Source organism: Copadichromis virginalis, linkage group LG18, assembly GCF_057382275.1.
Source record: "Copadichromis virginalis isolate Kocher_CV1m ecotype Utaka linkage group LG18, C_Virginalis_male_GT1.1, whole genome shotgun sequence".
Taxonomy (NCBI): Eukaryota; Metazoa; Chordata; class Actinopteri; order Cichliformes; family Cichlidae; genus Copadichromis; species Copadichromis virginalis.
In genome coordinates, this window is record NC_140635.1 from 5730672 (window position 1) to 5745299 (window position 14628).

At 41.3% G+C, this 14628-nt stretch overlaps 1 protein-coding gene across 8 annotated transcripts in view; it reads right to left on the reverse strand.

Annotated features, from left to right (window-relative positions):
* zmynd11 (zinc finger, MYND-type containing 11) overlaps nt 1-14628 on the reverse strand; it is a 33188-nt gene that overhangs the window by 4623 nt on the left and 13937 nt on the right. For 3 of the 8 annotated variants that reach the window (XM_085439996.1, XM_085439997.1, XM_085439998.1), the window contains exons 4-16: nt 14326-14349; nt 13305-13394; nt 7862-8023; nt 7451-7528; nt 6618-6710; nt 5462-5549; nt 4248-4303; nt 4020-4097; nt 3675-3793; nt 3195-3483; nt 1433-1507; nt 504-782; nt 227-412 (exon numbers count right to left, since the gene is read on the reverse strand). In XM_085439996.1, coding sequence (XP_085296122.1) covers nt 227-412; nt 504-782; nt 1433-1507; nt 3195-3483; nt 3675-3793; nt 4020-4097; nt 4248-4303; nt 5462-5549; nt 6618-6710; nt 7451-7528; nt 7862-8023; nt 13305-13394; nt 14326-14349 — 1617 coding nt within the window. The remainder of the gene's footprint in view (nt 1-226; nt 413-503; nt 783-1432; nt 1508-3194; nt 3484-3674; nt 3794-4019; nt 4098-4247; nt 4304-5461; nt 5550-6617; nt 6711-7450; nt 7529-7861; nt 8024-13304; nt 13395-14325; nt 14350-14628) is intronic. The other 5 variants (XM_085439999.1, XM_085440000.1, XM_085440001.1 and 2 more) reach the window with 5 other exon arrangements.

Sequence of the window (14628 nt, forward strand, 5' to 3'; positions counted from 1 at the left end):
TAATAATAATAAAACATATATAATACACTGGTTCCAGGTTTTTTCTTGTGATGACCTTAAATCTGCGTTTTAAATCACTGACACTGGGATTTCTTTGGGTTGTGAAAATCATCTTGGACAAAAAAAAAAAATTGGAAGATTGTGTTTGTGCGTTTTTATAACTAATAAAAGAAGAAATCTTCTTTATATTCAGGCACACTTTAAGCTCTCGGTTAACTGAACTCACCCACTGCTTCTTCTTGGTCTGGGAGATGAGCTGTTTGTGTTGAGCCACCAGCTTCTTCACCTCCTCCACCAGCTCCTCTTTGCACTTCTCCTTCACCTGCTTACATTTCCTCTCCATCTCCGCCTGAGCTCCAGCCACCGCCTTACTCACCGCCTGGCGTTTCTCCTCCTCCATCTCTGCACGGAGCTGTAGAGAACACGCACACTTAGGTTTGGAACTGGTCCAAAGTGCTCTCCATCATTAGAAGACAAACCCGAGTCGTTTCATACAAACGCACCTTCTCCAGAGCTTCTCTGACGACCCTCTCAGTCTCCCTCTTGTTGTCGGCCTTCATCATCTCCTTCACGTCGTTGAAGACCTTGGTGTACTTCTCGTGGCACATGTTCTGACAGGCACCATCGCTGTTGGTCTGCGTGCCGCGATGCAGCGTGCGCGGCGACCCCCCGTTGGCCTTCTTGGTCTGCGTGGACACCGACAGCTTTTCTGGCTGCTGCGGTGCCGACGACACCGGGATCTCCTGGCTGGAGCTGACGGCCTCCATCTCCGGCTCCGGGTCCTAAGGGAAAGGATGTGATGTCTCTTAGAAGAAGTGACAGCAGGATGCTTCTGTGCCAGCTGTCACACAGATTCCTCCATCTTGGCCTGCAGCTGGTTACAGTAGTTCCTGCTCAGCTATAAGCCACTCTAACCAGAAAACATGAGAGCTGAGAGCTTGCAGCTCCAATCCAGGACAGACAAAATCTGAAGTATCAGTATCAACCTGGATTTCTCTTTGAGAAAAAAAATTAATGCATTTAAAAAAAATTTATTCCTCAAAAATAACTTCAAGCAATTTGAGCACAAACCCTGTCTGTCTGCAAATGTTTGTTCCGACCACCGAGGAGCTTTTGCATTCTTGATTTAGAAATTTCCACCCACTCGTTGCTGCGGATCGCTTCAAGCGATGCTGAAGTGGTTCATGCTGGATTTCAAAGTCTGCTTTTGATCACTGCCCTGAAGAACCCACTCATTTCTTTTACTTCACTTTCCTGCACAACATTTGCACCCACAGCTTGCTGGGATTTAGTGAGATGTCATGTGTCCCCTCTACATAACCCCAAATCAGAATATTTCCACCCTCATGCTCATGCCATGTACTTAGCATATAGCATCAGGTTATAAATCAGTTTGCAGCCAAAGAACACAAAATATATAACAGCTGCTTACACTGACTTCTTCTTTGGGCTCAACCGTGTGACTCCGACGGCTTTTCTTCGCCTTGGGCTCCTGGCTGCCTTTGAGCTGGGGGGAAAAACAGAAAGGGTCAATAATCAGTGAGTACGCTGGCGTCCCAGCAGGCTTTCTTAAATGATGACAGAAAAGATGGAAACAAAGGATATTAAAGAAAGTAGTTTAAAAATAACCTTTAAAGGCTGGTAAAGACCGTTTTAAACAGTTCACAGATTATCATCATGTCTAAATCAGTACTCACAATTAGACTAATTTAAGGAACTCGGGATCTAATAAGGAATTTCTCATAAAACAAAACAAAAATCTACCAAAACGAAGTCAATAAAATTTTTATAGCTGCTTTTTAAGTGTATAATTCATGTATTAACCGATTTAAGCATTACAGTTACTGCTCCATAGAAAATATCTGATTCAAGTTTGTTTCCATGTGTCCTTAATAGTTGTGTCAGTATGATTTATGTTTTATTAGCCTCATAATTTAAGGATTTGCATCCAAAGGAACTCTGAAAATTACAAAACCCTCAGCCAACAATGTAGCAGTTCAGCCACCAGAGGGCACTGTTTGTTTTATTTTAGTCTAATCTACCCGAGTTGGGTTTATTTTAGTGCAAAGTTGTGTTAAAGTTTTATTGTGTTTGTTTCCGTAACTAAACTTTTTTTATTTAATGCAACAGCTTTTGGTTTGGTAAGTTTACGATCAAACTACCTGTCGCTTCGGTGTGTTTAAGCGTTTTAGGACGAGTTTGAGGCGTGTGGTCGCTCTAAATATAAAAGGTGCTATAGAAGAGAAACCCTCACAGGAAGTGTAAACACGACTCAAGGTCAAGTTGTGAATGTTTGCATCTTTGGGTACTGTGTAGAAACTTATTAGCCCTTTGTGACGAGTTAGTTTATATCCTAATCAGGTCTAAGCTTTTTCCTGTTATGTACTTGTTATTTTTAAAGAAAGCATGTCCTCATATGGGCCAGTGCATTTATTTTACAGCAACACAGTATAAAGTCACTACTGACTCTATACTAGTACGCAGAGCTGTGAGGAACTTAGTTTGTTCTTTTGAACTACTACATTGTTGCAGAAACATTGTAAACTACACTGCACACCCAAACCTCAAACAACTTCATTCACACAAACTGGAACATTACCGGGTCAACTGTCATAGTTTTCACATGATGAAAACTGGAAACAAAAAGGGACAAAGCATTTATTCCCAGAGGTTCGACTATCCGGTCAAAAATGTTAATGCTGCTCTTTTCATCCAGGGAAACTGAGAACCTTCCAGGCCTTCGTGTCAGCTTCAAAACTGGCTTTTGTACTTTTAAAAAAACAAACAAAAAAAAAACCCTCATTAAGTTTTAAGGAGGGCTTTGAAACAGAGACAGCATTAAAAAGCTATTTTTGAAAGTAAGACACAACAAAAAGATTGTTTCCGGGTGTACAACTGATACTGGGCCCATCCAGGGTGTACTGGAGAGGTGAATGTCTCAGCATGTCACTGGAAAAGCTCAGTAGACAGCTGGAGAGAGGGAGGTCAGGCCATCTCTTCTTTCTCTGCTGCCGCAACAACCCCGAAGAAAACGAACAGAGGTTTTTGAAAGCGCAGGAAGTATGCAGACGTGGAAGACTAACGGAAATCAAAACCCCATGAAGACATTCTCTTGGCCGTCTTTGGCCTCCAACATCTTATCCTGTAATTCACAAAGTAGAAAAGGGGATTAAAAGCGTGATGGCTCCACTTACATGGCGGACCTGCTCATTGCTGGTGGAGGAGATGCTGGACTCTGCTTCGTCCGTCCGCTCCATCCTGTCCGTCCTCACGCTGCCCTCCTCCTGCTGCTGCTGCCGCTGACTCTGTTGGTGTGGCGGGCTGCCGTCCTCCATCTTCGTTTTCCAGAAGCGTCCTTCCTTCAGGAAGCTCTGGTACACCTCCAGCTCTTCACACGCTTTTTTCCAACCATTGCTGCGCTTCACCTGCAGCTGCTGCACGCTCACCTTGATGTCCTGGATGTTCTCTGAGGGGATCCACGCTCTGCAGGCCAACAAAGAAGAACAACCATTACGATTGACAGGTTTCAAGCTCTATTCAACTTCAGTTTAGTGTTGAGAAATGATTTTAAAAGTAATTTAAAGTAAGAATCTGGTGTAAAACAGTCACGGCATGCGGCGCTGTCTGAAAACAATCAGAGGAGTCATGCTGTGCTTTGTTATAGTTGTGCTAACCTCTGGTGTTGATGTCCAAAGAAGCGTACGTCCACCTGGTTGTCCTCTCTCTGCAGGACTTTGGCTGGCCAGTAGCCAAAACCTTTCATCTTGGCCCAAACCAAGTCATGGCTGGGGCTCTGCCACGCAACACAGAGAAAACTTATCAGGAACAAGATGCAACAGACGTGATCAGCTCATTTACAGAGATCGTTCTGTAAATGCAACAGACATTCAGCGCACAGTAAAGCTGCATTTCTCAGCTGCCGTCAGCACAAATATTTGCACGAATAAAGATCATTTTTCTGCTGCTAAAAAGAATAAAGTGGAAATTTAGCCTGTTGAAGCCACTTTGTTTATACTCACACAGGGATAACAGAACCAGTTGTCGGGCCGGGCGTTCGACAGGTAGAAACAGTTCTTGCATAGCAACAACTCATTCAACTGGAAGACAGAGAGAGTGGGAGGAAAGAGAAAGGAGTGCTCATTGTCCCAAAAAACACATCTCAACTTGTCACTAATTAAAGTTAATGAAAGGAGCTGCGCGATGAACTCCAAACTGGAGTGTAAGAGGAAACGATAAAAAGACGATACCTCGTGACACGTGTCACTGAAGAGCAACCGTGCAATCTCGGCCTGGTCGCTGTGAACTGCAACATACAAAATAAGACAGCAAAACCTCTCAGTCTGGTCACATCAAGGTTAATACAAGAAAAATCCCAAACCTCAACTAAAACATCAGGACATGAAACACTTTGGGTAGTGATAGTAAACCTAATGGTTTCTGGTGTTAACTCCAGGTTTGATACTCAGTCTGGTTTTTGGGATCACTCTGAATTCAAACCCAGCAGGCGCTGCTGTTAAACAATATTTTAATGAACATACAAGGAGAAATTGTGAGGTTTAATAATGTTCTGCAAGTCATCTTGTTGTTATGGTTCTTTTTTGTTTTTTAGCCTAATGAGTTCAGCTCGTGGAGACGATTCTCTAAAGCTTCATTGAATGTATTTAAAAACAAGCATTTGTTTCCTTGTTTAAAATTTGAGATTCAGGGCTTTCAGATTATCAAATAACAAAATTTTGTTGAGCTGTAAAAGCTCGACACGTGTTACCGGTGTGTTAATTAGCCAAACATAACAAGTAAAACTCTCTAATGTTAAGCTATAAGCAAACCAGGCCACAGTCACATGACTTCAGCACCACCACCAGCAAATCCTGTCCTCTGTGTGAGGACATCAAATGTCCCCAACAACTTACAGTCTCAGTCTGACACTTGCTGACATTCATCCTCTGATAAAAGCTACAAAATTCAGTTTGTTTTTTTAAAACAAGGCGAAATTGTCTAAAGCTAGAATTAACCACAGATCTTAAGGCAGCAAAACAAACAAACAAACAAACAAACACACAGAAAACCATTTCAGAAGCGAGGCAGATTAAAAGGACTTAAATGTCCAGGTGTACCCTGACTTTCATCCCACCACAGCTGGGACAGGCTGCAGCATTCCTACAACTCTGACATGGATAAGTGGAAGAACATGGATGGATGGATATACTGAAAAATTGTCAAATTGTCCAAAAATGATTCCATGCATTCAATTTATTGATAAAAACATTTAAAACAGACTAACACTAAATTTAATATTCGTTTTATTAAAATTGAATTCTTGTAAGATTCACTCTTTTTACAAAACAGTCAACATTTGGGAACTTTTTTGCTTTTTGTTAAGAGGAAACAGGGTTTACTTTAAACTCCTCAATCTAAGGTCGGTGTGTTTCATAACCAGTATGTGGCGACACATTGAACCCACCTCCGTACAGTATGGCAGTGTTGTGAACAATCATCTGAGCGTCTGCTTTGAACTCTTCAAAAGTCTTGTACTTTCCTTCAGACAGATTCTGAAAGAGTCACAAATATTGAAAAGAAATTTATTCAGGAGGAGAACGAGGACAATATGTGTTAGGTGAGTGATACAAAAGAGGTTACACCACACACACACACACACACACACACACACCCACACACCCCCCCCCCCCCTTTGGCAGGAGCTGGATGTGATGCACGCCTTACCACAGCACAGCCCTGCCTGTCTGACCAAATCTTGCAAAATGGTTATTTGCAAACCATTCCCAGTACTTAAGGTTCAAGTCAAATTTATTTGCATAGGGCCATTCCTCATCTTGCTAACTTTTTCTTGTGTTATGTGTTTGCATCACTGAACTGTACATAATACAATGTAACAAGTGTTCCTTTTAACATTTAAGGTTTCATGTTTGCTCCACTTGATCAGAGTCAATTTCTGTGGGGAGGAATTTGATCTTCCCCAATCAAACGCTGGTACCTATGTGAGTCCAAAGTCTTTCTAGCGCTGATGAGATGCCATGCTAAAGTAGCAGAGTTTTGAAAGCGGAGCAGAACAATATATTAGACAATACTGAGAATAGATTCCAGTGCACATACTTGGTTCCACCTCACAGCCTGAGAATAGCTTGACAAGGGTGTTAGTCCCATCACAAGCTGATTAGCTAATCAATAGTCATCTCAGAGAGCTCACTGGAGCGTTCGCTTTTCAGCGGAGAAATTACACAGTTTCATACCACGATGCCAGAACCCACTCAGGAGTGGATGAACTCAAAGTTCTGGACCCTGGAAAGTTTTTAGACTAAAACCAAGTTAAAAAAGGGGCTTCAATGTAATTCACAGAGATTACCTCCAGGTCTGTTGAAAAAAAAATAAATAAATAAATGTGGAAAAGAAAAATCAGCTTCTAAACTAACTGATGTCCAAATCCAGCTCACAGAAACAAGCCTGACAACCCAGATGTTAGGAGAACCCAGTACATGATTCTGAAAACAGCCTTGAAATCACAACCTCTGCACAGGTCAAAATGGCTGTGAAAATAACACAAATATACTTAATCAGACAAATGTAAGCGGAGCTGTGATGATGCCGAGCTCCGCTGTTACCTCTTGGATGTTGGAGACGTCCAGTGCAGTGTGGATCAGTCGTCTGTACATGGGATGTTTAGTGTCTTTGCCTTTTTTGTTCAGGTCCACTGCCTGCAACGTAGACGAGGTGTAACGATAAAACGCAGTCTGACGTAGAAAAGCAGGGATGTGTTAGAGGAAGGTGACGGAGTAATGAAGGAGGGGGAGCCTGGGAGGTCTACATCGATAGAGGCAGCATGCGGGGTTAATGATGAGATTTAATATGCCTTTAAGAGGGAGACGGGGGGGAAGATAAAAGAGAGAGGAGATGGAGGGACTGAGTGTGGGCATGGAGACGTAATGGGAGAAAAGATGAGGGGAAGGGTTGTATAATGAGGCCTTTTTTTACTATTACACTGATTCAGCTCCATATTTTTTTATTCTCGGACTTGAAAACAATCAATATTTATCATTAGTTTTTCTGCAGCTCCTCAGTTGAAGTTCGCGTCCGTCCACCTTTTAAGCCAGCACTCTACTAATCGGCTGCTTCTCACGAGTAGACCGTTTAAACATTAGGTGGGCGGGGCTTCTGATGTCACAGCCAGAGCCGCGCGTGCCTGAGATGAAACGAAGCATTCAGAGCAGCCTGAAGCATGACTTTTTGGCTCACAGGAATTTCTCGCACATATGCTGGTCTTATTATTGAAAAACCTCAGCGTGAGCACCCACAGCTGTATATGTGTAACTACGGTAACGAAACAGGAGGAAAAAGGATTTGTAACATGCAAATCTTGTAAGCTGGATTTCCATAGTTAGGTTTGATGACAACAACAACAAAAACAACCAGGAGTAAAAGTACAAGCTGTTCTCACCCTCTCCTTCATACGCTGGACAATGAAGCGCAGGTATTTACACATCTCCTGTTTGTTTAAGTTCTTCTTTTTACTTCCCTGATGATGTGCAGAAAGAAAGAAAAAAACCAGACAGACATCACATCACTGCAGGAAGTGTTCTGACAGTGTAATAGAAATACATTTCAATATTAAGTCATTATGGCCCCTGGCAGCTGTTAGAAAGGCAATATCCTGAAATATTAAAAGATAAAATCCTGTTGGAGAGAAACAGAAAGCAGTGTGGGACAGAAACGACTCTATGTGTGAAAAAAAAAAAGACTAAGACTGTAGGATCATCTGTTTGTAAAGACCAGCCTTATTCTTAATCATCAAACAGCCCAGAATCTGTTCACTTTCTCACGAACGTGCTTGCACTCTTCGAGCACCCACCCTGCAGACGACGCACTGCCAGGGAGATCCTCCGTCTCTGGGCTTGCACTCGTCCGACAGACACTTGAGATGATAGACTCGGAAGCAGTTGTCACATGTTAGGACGTCACCCGGTAGGTGACACTCGAAGCAGTACCAGTCGTGGCTCTCCGTCTCCCAGTCCTGCAGCGAAGACACAGCAAAGCACAAGTTTGGGTGACCCCCCCCCTCCAACCCGCCAACCACAGCAGGGGAGGAAATGATTTTTTTTTTTTTCCCTATCCTCCATCCTTGATTAAAGCTAGCTCACTAGGATGTCAAGCAAAAGAGCAGAGAGACCAGTTAATTCCTGAAAGTGTCAGGATTTGCCCCACTGAGAAGCATCAACCTGTTTACTCAGCACTGACAAGGACCATCAAAAGCCTCAATTTTATTGGTTTAGCGCGCCATCGTAATCAAGATTTCTATATGGATCCTACTCGTCCTTTTTCCTGATTTGATGTCTGCGATGTGACTCACTTTCGATTTTATATTTAATTTTTTGTAATTTATTGCTAGAGGACACAGGGGAGTCAGGTCAGATATAAACCCTAAGAACAAAAACTGACTGGTAACCTACAGGTAACAAAGTCTACTGCTTTTTTGCTGCTCATGTTCAGATATGTCTAGAAAATATATGCAAATAGATTCTAGCACATGTGACTGAATAGCTGGTGGTATGATTGTAATATTAGGAACACTCGCTTCCCGAGTGCATTGCAGCAGAAACTTTTAAATACATCATTTCATTGAAATTCTACAGGAATCCTCTATAAATGCACACTGACCAAACTTCCTCACATAGCCTGGGAAAAAAACCCTTTTCATCCTGAATCTGATTATGGAGACACACTCTGTGCATCAGCAGTGAAGTCATTTAGCCCAAAAAAGCTAATTTGGACAAATAACACTGTCCTTGTGATAGCTGAGTAAAAGGTCAATGATTCAAAGTGTGAATCAGTAAGATCATCTGGGTGGAAATATCTTTCCTCTCAGAAAATATGTTAAGCTGGTTTTCAGAAAGAGTCCTTCAAGCAAAAATGCAGTTTATCTATAAATCAATGCAGCTGTTGAACAACTACAAAGAGGCTTCACAAATGCTAATATTAAAGTAGTGAAGGTTTATTTGGCGTTCTTAAATTATAAATTTATTATTTTTGTCGACCTTTCCTTTTCAAAACTTTTGTTTTAATTGCTTTTTTGTGGTTTGCTCAATTTTAATGAATGCCTGCTACTTCTCTCGGCAATTACTGGCTAGCCTTGGGGCCGGGCATCAATCCTCATTAGTAGGACCACAAACGTGTTTAAATTTCTGTAATGCTCTGTAATCTGGTTTTCTTATGCTAATGTGCAACATTTAACATTTCCCTGCGATGGACTTTAAGTAGAACTGCACAATACAGCTATTGCCATATAATTCAGCCATATTATTGTATCAGCCAATACCCAGCTGATCCTCCTCTATTCCCTGCTAAAAGTAACACAGTCAAGTCCGGCAATTTGTGACCGGTGACACAGTTTTTACGAAGATGGTGCAACAGATTAGAAATGAAATGATCAAGACTGCAGATTCTCAGCTTTAGCTCAAAAGTCTGAAAATAGAAAATACTGTGCTAACCACTGAGGGTGATTTTATTTTTCATATGATAACTTAAAGTTATTCTTGTCGAGTAAGAAGCCCCTGCTACGTCACCAGAAAGGAGTTTCCTCCTGCTTTTATTGAACTATAATTAAAAGTTGTGTTCATAGAGAACAGCCTGTGAATGGATGATGTGCAGGAGCATTCCACGGCGTATCCGTAGCATTCAGCAGGTCAACTGAGTTGCGCCGAGACGGGAAGTAAAAGCACTAGAAATTCACGTACTTATCAGCCTGTCAAGAGTCCAACTCCTCCCACTCACAGCCTTGCCGACACAGTGGGTCCAGCAGGAGTCGTGACTGAGTGCAGCTCAAAAAAAAAAGGAAATGCAAAAAAAAAAAAAAAAAAAAAACCCCAAAAACAGCACTTCTATTTCTCTTGATTTCTTCTCCATGTGCTGCTATAGTTTAGGTTTTGATGGGGGTGAAGCACACTGGCTAATAGCTGCAGCAATGACAAAGTAGTAAAGAGTTTCTGATGAGGTCTGTTTGCCTTCTGCTTGCTCAATACTGAAGAAAATCTTTTTAAGAATGCATTTTCCTAAACAATCCTGACAAGTCTTTAAACAAAAGACGGTAACAAAAATCGAAAGTGCAGGAGTGTAACCCGCTGCTTCATATAGGGGATGAAACTAGCCATAAAAACACCTGCAGGACTCATTTGTCCTGCAGGTTTTTCGCATTTCTATTTTTTTTTAAGCATCTCTTTCGGACCTTCAAATGCATCTCACTGCATCAAAGTATATCCTAATCCCTAAAACTCATCTGTAGGAGCCAGGGAAGCAAAAGGACATCAGGAGTTACAACTGAGGATGAACAGCTCAATCCTTTGCAGAACTCTTTTTACTGGTGAAGTTTAAAACAAATATATTAGTGTTGGAAGAAGACTTCATGAATAAGCTGTTCTAGTTATGATCAACTGTTTGTTTAAGCAATTAAATACTGTTCTCCATCTGTAACTGTAAATAAGAATGTTTATCAACTAGCAAAAAAAACAAACAAACAAAGGAGCCCTAATGTTGTTATGCCACACATCATTATTAATCGATGTTTAAAATAAGGCTCCAAATCGAGATGTTGTATTGCCTCGAACTCGAATGAAATAAGGAACTGAGGACGTATAAACTCAAAGGAGACGAGGAAAGAAAGTCAGAAAGTGATCCTCAGGTTTTACTTGCATCCGTTTTTTTAAAAAAGATTGGAATAATTTAATAGCTGATTGCACAAATTAATTACAAATTACAAAATGTAATTGCTGTTTTTATAATTTTATTCATTAAAAAAATAATAAATCTATGAACAAATTGATGGCGTGTTTAACAGAGCTGAAAATAAATTAAATCATTAATTGAAAAATTCTTTAAAGAACAAAAATTTAAGATAATTTTTTTTGGGGGGTCGGGGGGGGGGGGCATAATTTTCAATGAACCCCTTGAATTAAAGCTGAGAGTCCGTCTATCCCATCTCGCTTGCGTCGCTTTAAACCCACAGTGGTAATGCGCAGATTCAAACCTGCACATCTACATTGCCATTTCAGGCACATACAGGATCTCACCACTGTAGCAGTGATCGTGGTCAGACCACATATTTTCGTCCAAAGTTTATCTGGGAACAAAATGAGCTCACACGAAGTACAACCTCAAAGATTCCCAGCTGAACAGAACTGAAGGAGGGTTCAAAATTTAAGTCCGCGTAGATGTAAACACACTCTAAAAATCCATGCACCGATTCGTCAAAGGACTTCTAAAGCGTAATAGTCTCTTCACCCACACAAACACTTGAAAAACAGAGAGATGGTGCTCGTGTTCTGCTGAGTGTCAAGAGCCACTTCACTATTGTTGGACTGTCTGATGAAAGACAAGTGGCTGACTTCAAAAAGCCAGAGCTCTGTGAGCCAAGGACACGACGTCTGTGGTTTCAGCAAAGTGACTTTTAACACAAGTGCGGACAGATTTGGGCCCAAGCACAACAGATATTATTACAATAACAACCTTTGAATACAGACTCGGCAACACCAACACTAAGATAGAGATACGACTATAAAACTGTGCTTAGCTAAAGTTCAACTCCCCCCAAAAAAAGCCTTTTATGAGTTCCAATCACAGACTTCTCTTAACCGTGAAGCGCTTCTTTGCTTTTTGGAGGGAGAAATGTGCCCCGACTAAGCTGCCAAGGCAAGGGCTTTGAGAGCGATAGAGGAAGAACCGAGGCAGTGAGAGTTGGCTGCCTTTAGCTTTACTCTGGTTAACAGCTCTGTACTGTCAGTGTCAAGCTGGGACACTCCACAGAGCCGGGCAAGGTCGAGCAGCAGGGCTAGCATGCCTTATTGTGACCCACAAAAAACAACTCCAGGATTCATCTCCATTGTAAGGCTTCACTCCCAGCCTACAAACACAGATCCATCACTACAGCACCATCAGTGGGCATTTTTGTTTGCCTTTGAGCAGTACCACCATTACTGCAATGTCAAGTAGCTATGGTTTGTACTGCTGCCTGATGATAGTGACAACTGAATAAGTAGTCGTGACTACTTAGTTGGGTAGAAAACCCTGACAAGGGTTTGCACTGCTGATGGTTTTTTGGTTGCCCCAGTTAAAGCAACTAACAGAATAATGAGCTGACTGAGATAATTTATCTCCATTTCAGTGGCTCAGAGGATCAAAGGCTGCTAATGCTGGTTAGCTAAGCAGTGGCTTTTGTTACATAGGTTACCATGTTAAGCTAGCCCGCATCAAACTCAGTCAAGCTCAATAAGAATATCTGAATGAAAAATGTCTGTGTCGCTATGACGAACAAAGTCCTTTCTGTTAGCATTTCTGATCCTGTCTCTCTCCACAGGCCCAAGTAAAATGTTTATTCTCAGAGAGAAGCACTAAGTTTGAGTTTTTCCAGCTATCAGAGCAGTTTGGAGCCTATGTTCATAGCGTGCAGACGTTTTAAACCTTGCTAGGGAGGCAACATTGCAACAATGGCTACTTACTAATTAAAATCTCACAAATCAACATATTTAATAGCAATGACACATCAAATATTAAATCTTATCCTTCTATAAAGTTATTCTATTGTTCAAGTTGTTTGCTAAAATATTTGATGGTAAAATTTTTTATCTTGACACATTAAATAGCCTCTCTTTTGGTGTCAAGTGTTTCATTTCCTGTGTGTATTAATTGTATGTGAGATGGCCCACCCTTAAGCACCACGGCAAACCCTGCACTCAGTGATGTTAGTTACAGTGTTTATGCACAGTAAAGAAACTGATCAAAGAGCATATCCACTCAGAGGCCTGTCAAGCTTTCAATAAAGTTTCAAAAACAAATGAAATTCGCTCGGGAGGATCTAAAGAATGAAAACAGTGTTTGAGCAGCGAAACTCGCTGAACGATGTCAAAATAATGGGTTAGTAGCTGCAATGAAATAATGTGCATGTAGACTCTTTTACTGTGTGTAACTACTGTCAAAGTGCATCAATACATCACATCATGTTCATTACCATGCATCAAATGAGTAGATTTAAGTCAGTTTAATAACCAAACTTTCAATAATCAACAAGCATTTAGGGGACGTTTAATGAAATTGATCCTGTAAGATCAGGTGAACCTGGATTTAATCCAGCCTGGCTTGAGGGAATGCTTTTAAAACTGAACTTTAATTTTTTTAAAGAACCTATTTGTGCTATTTTTGAAAGTTATGTTGTTGTGCAAATGCCATGGTTATCTGTTAGAGGACCAAATAAATCTTGAGGTCAACCAGAAGACACAGCTCACGCCAGCTGGACTGAATCCAAGCACCTGCGGTGGGAGAACTGGCCTCCATCTAGGCCCTGCTTCAGAGTGCTGCTCACATTCAAACTCTGGTCTGTCCGCTGAGTGATTACTAACCTGAAAGAACCAGTCGGCCGTGTTATTAGCAGCAGGCACGGAGGAAACTAAAGAGCACAACCACACAAACCATAATCACCCAGCTCCCCTCCCACCCCCACCTCCACTGTTTCATCAATTGAAAATGAAGGAAAAAAGAAAAAAAAGAAAATAAGCATGCCAGACAGAAGTTAAGACCACAGCAGAGCACACTGTTCTTAGAAGAACTACAACTACCAAGACCAAAATACTACAAACTCACAAATGCTTGCTACCAACCTGCGGCTATGCTAGCATTGCTTGTCATCTCACATGAGAATGTGATTGAGTTTAAGCAAACACCAATTGCTTTTCAAGCCATAACTTGATATTTGAGTATGTTTGGCTGGGTTTTTTTTTTTTTTTTTTTTTTAAACATCAGGAGACTTTGTGTTATCAAAATCAAGCAACAACACACCTGTAGATAAGTAGCAAGCACATATTTCATAAAGATCACTGATCACTTCCGCAAGAAATTTGGCCACGCAGACACAGCGCTGCAACGGACTTTCATGAAGCTTTTCACAGCATAACTGAATGACAGCATGTAATGTCTGGCAGTGCGATTACTGCTAACTCTAGGCCAGCAAGCAGAATGATTTTCAAATGGAAACCGGATGCATAAATTCATTTACGGTGCAGCAAGTGGACTCAGTCAAAAGCACTGCACAAAGACTCGATCTCTTGCTTTCAATCTCATTTTAAACGGCTTCTAACTTTTGCACCAACCAGACCATACTGTACGCTGTTTAGCTTTTCTGCAGCCTGCTTAAAAAGATTCACTCAAATCCCCGACTGCACTGCATGTGGCAGAACTGATTTCTCACAGAATGATGTTAGTTGAGAGGAGGGGAAAATGAGGGGAGCAAATGAGAACAAACCCTGGATTTGAAAATAACGATGCAGCCCTTACCTTGCTTCCCTCGGCTTTTGGATCCTGTGATTGCAAGTGATTCAGAGAGTAGTGTTTAAAAGTCCTGCTAAAATAACCTGGGCTCCACTGGAGCCTCAGTGTCATGTCCCTTAGAGACCCATGCCTTTCTCCACTCACAAAAGTATTCTGTGATGACCCACAACATATAAAGAGCCAGATCTATCAAGCTTTCTATGTTTCCATGACTCTTCTCTGGTCTGCAATCATAACAAATAAACCTGTTCTATTAAATCTGAAGTCAGTGTGAACTGTTACATGAGCACATGGAAGTTACAGTTGTTT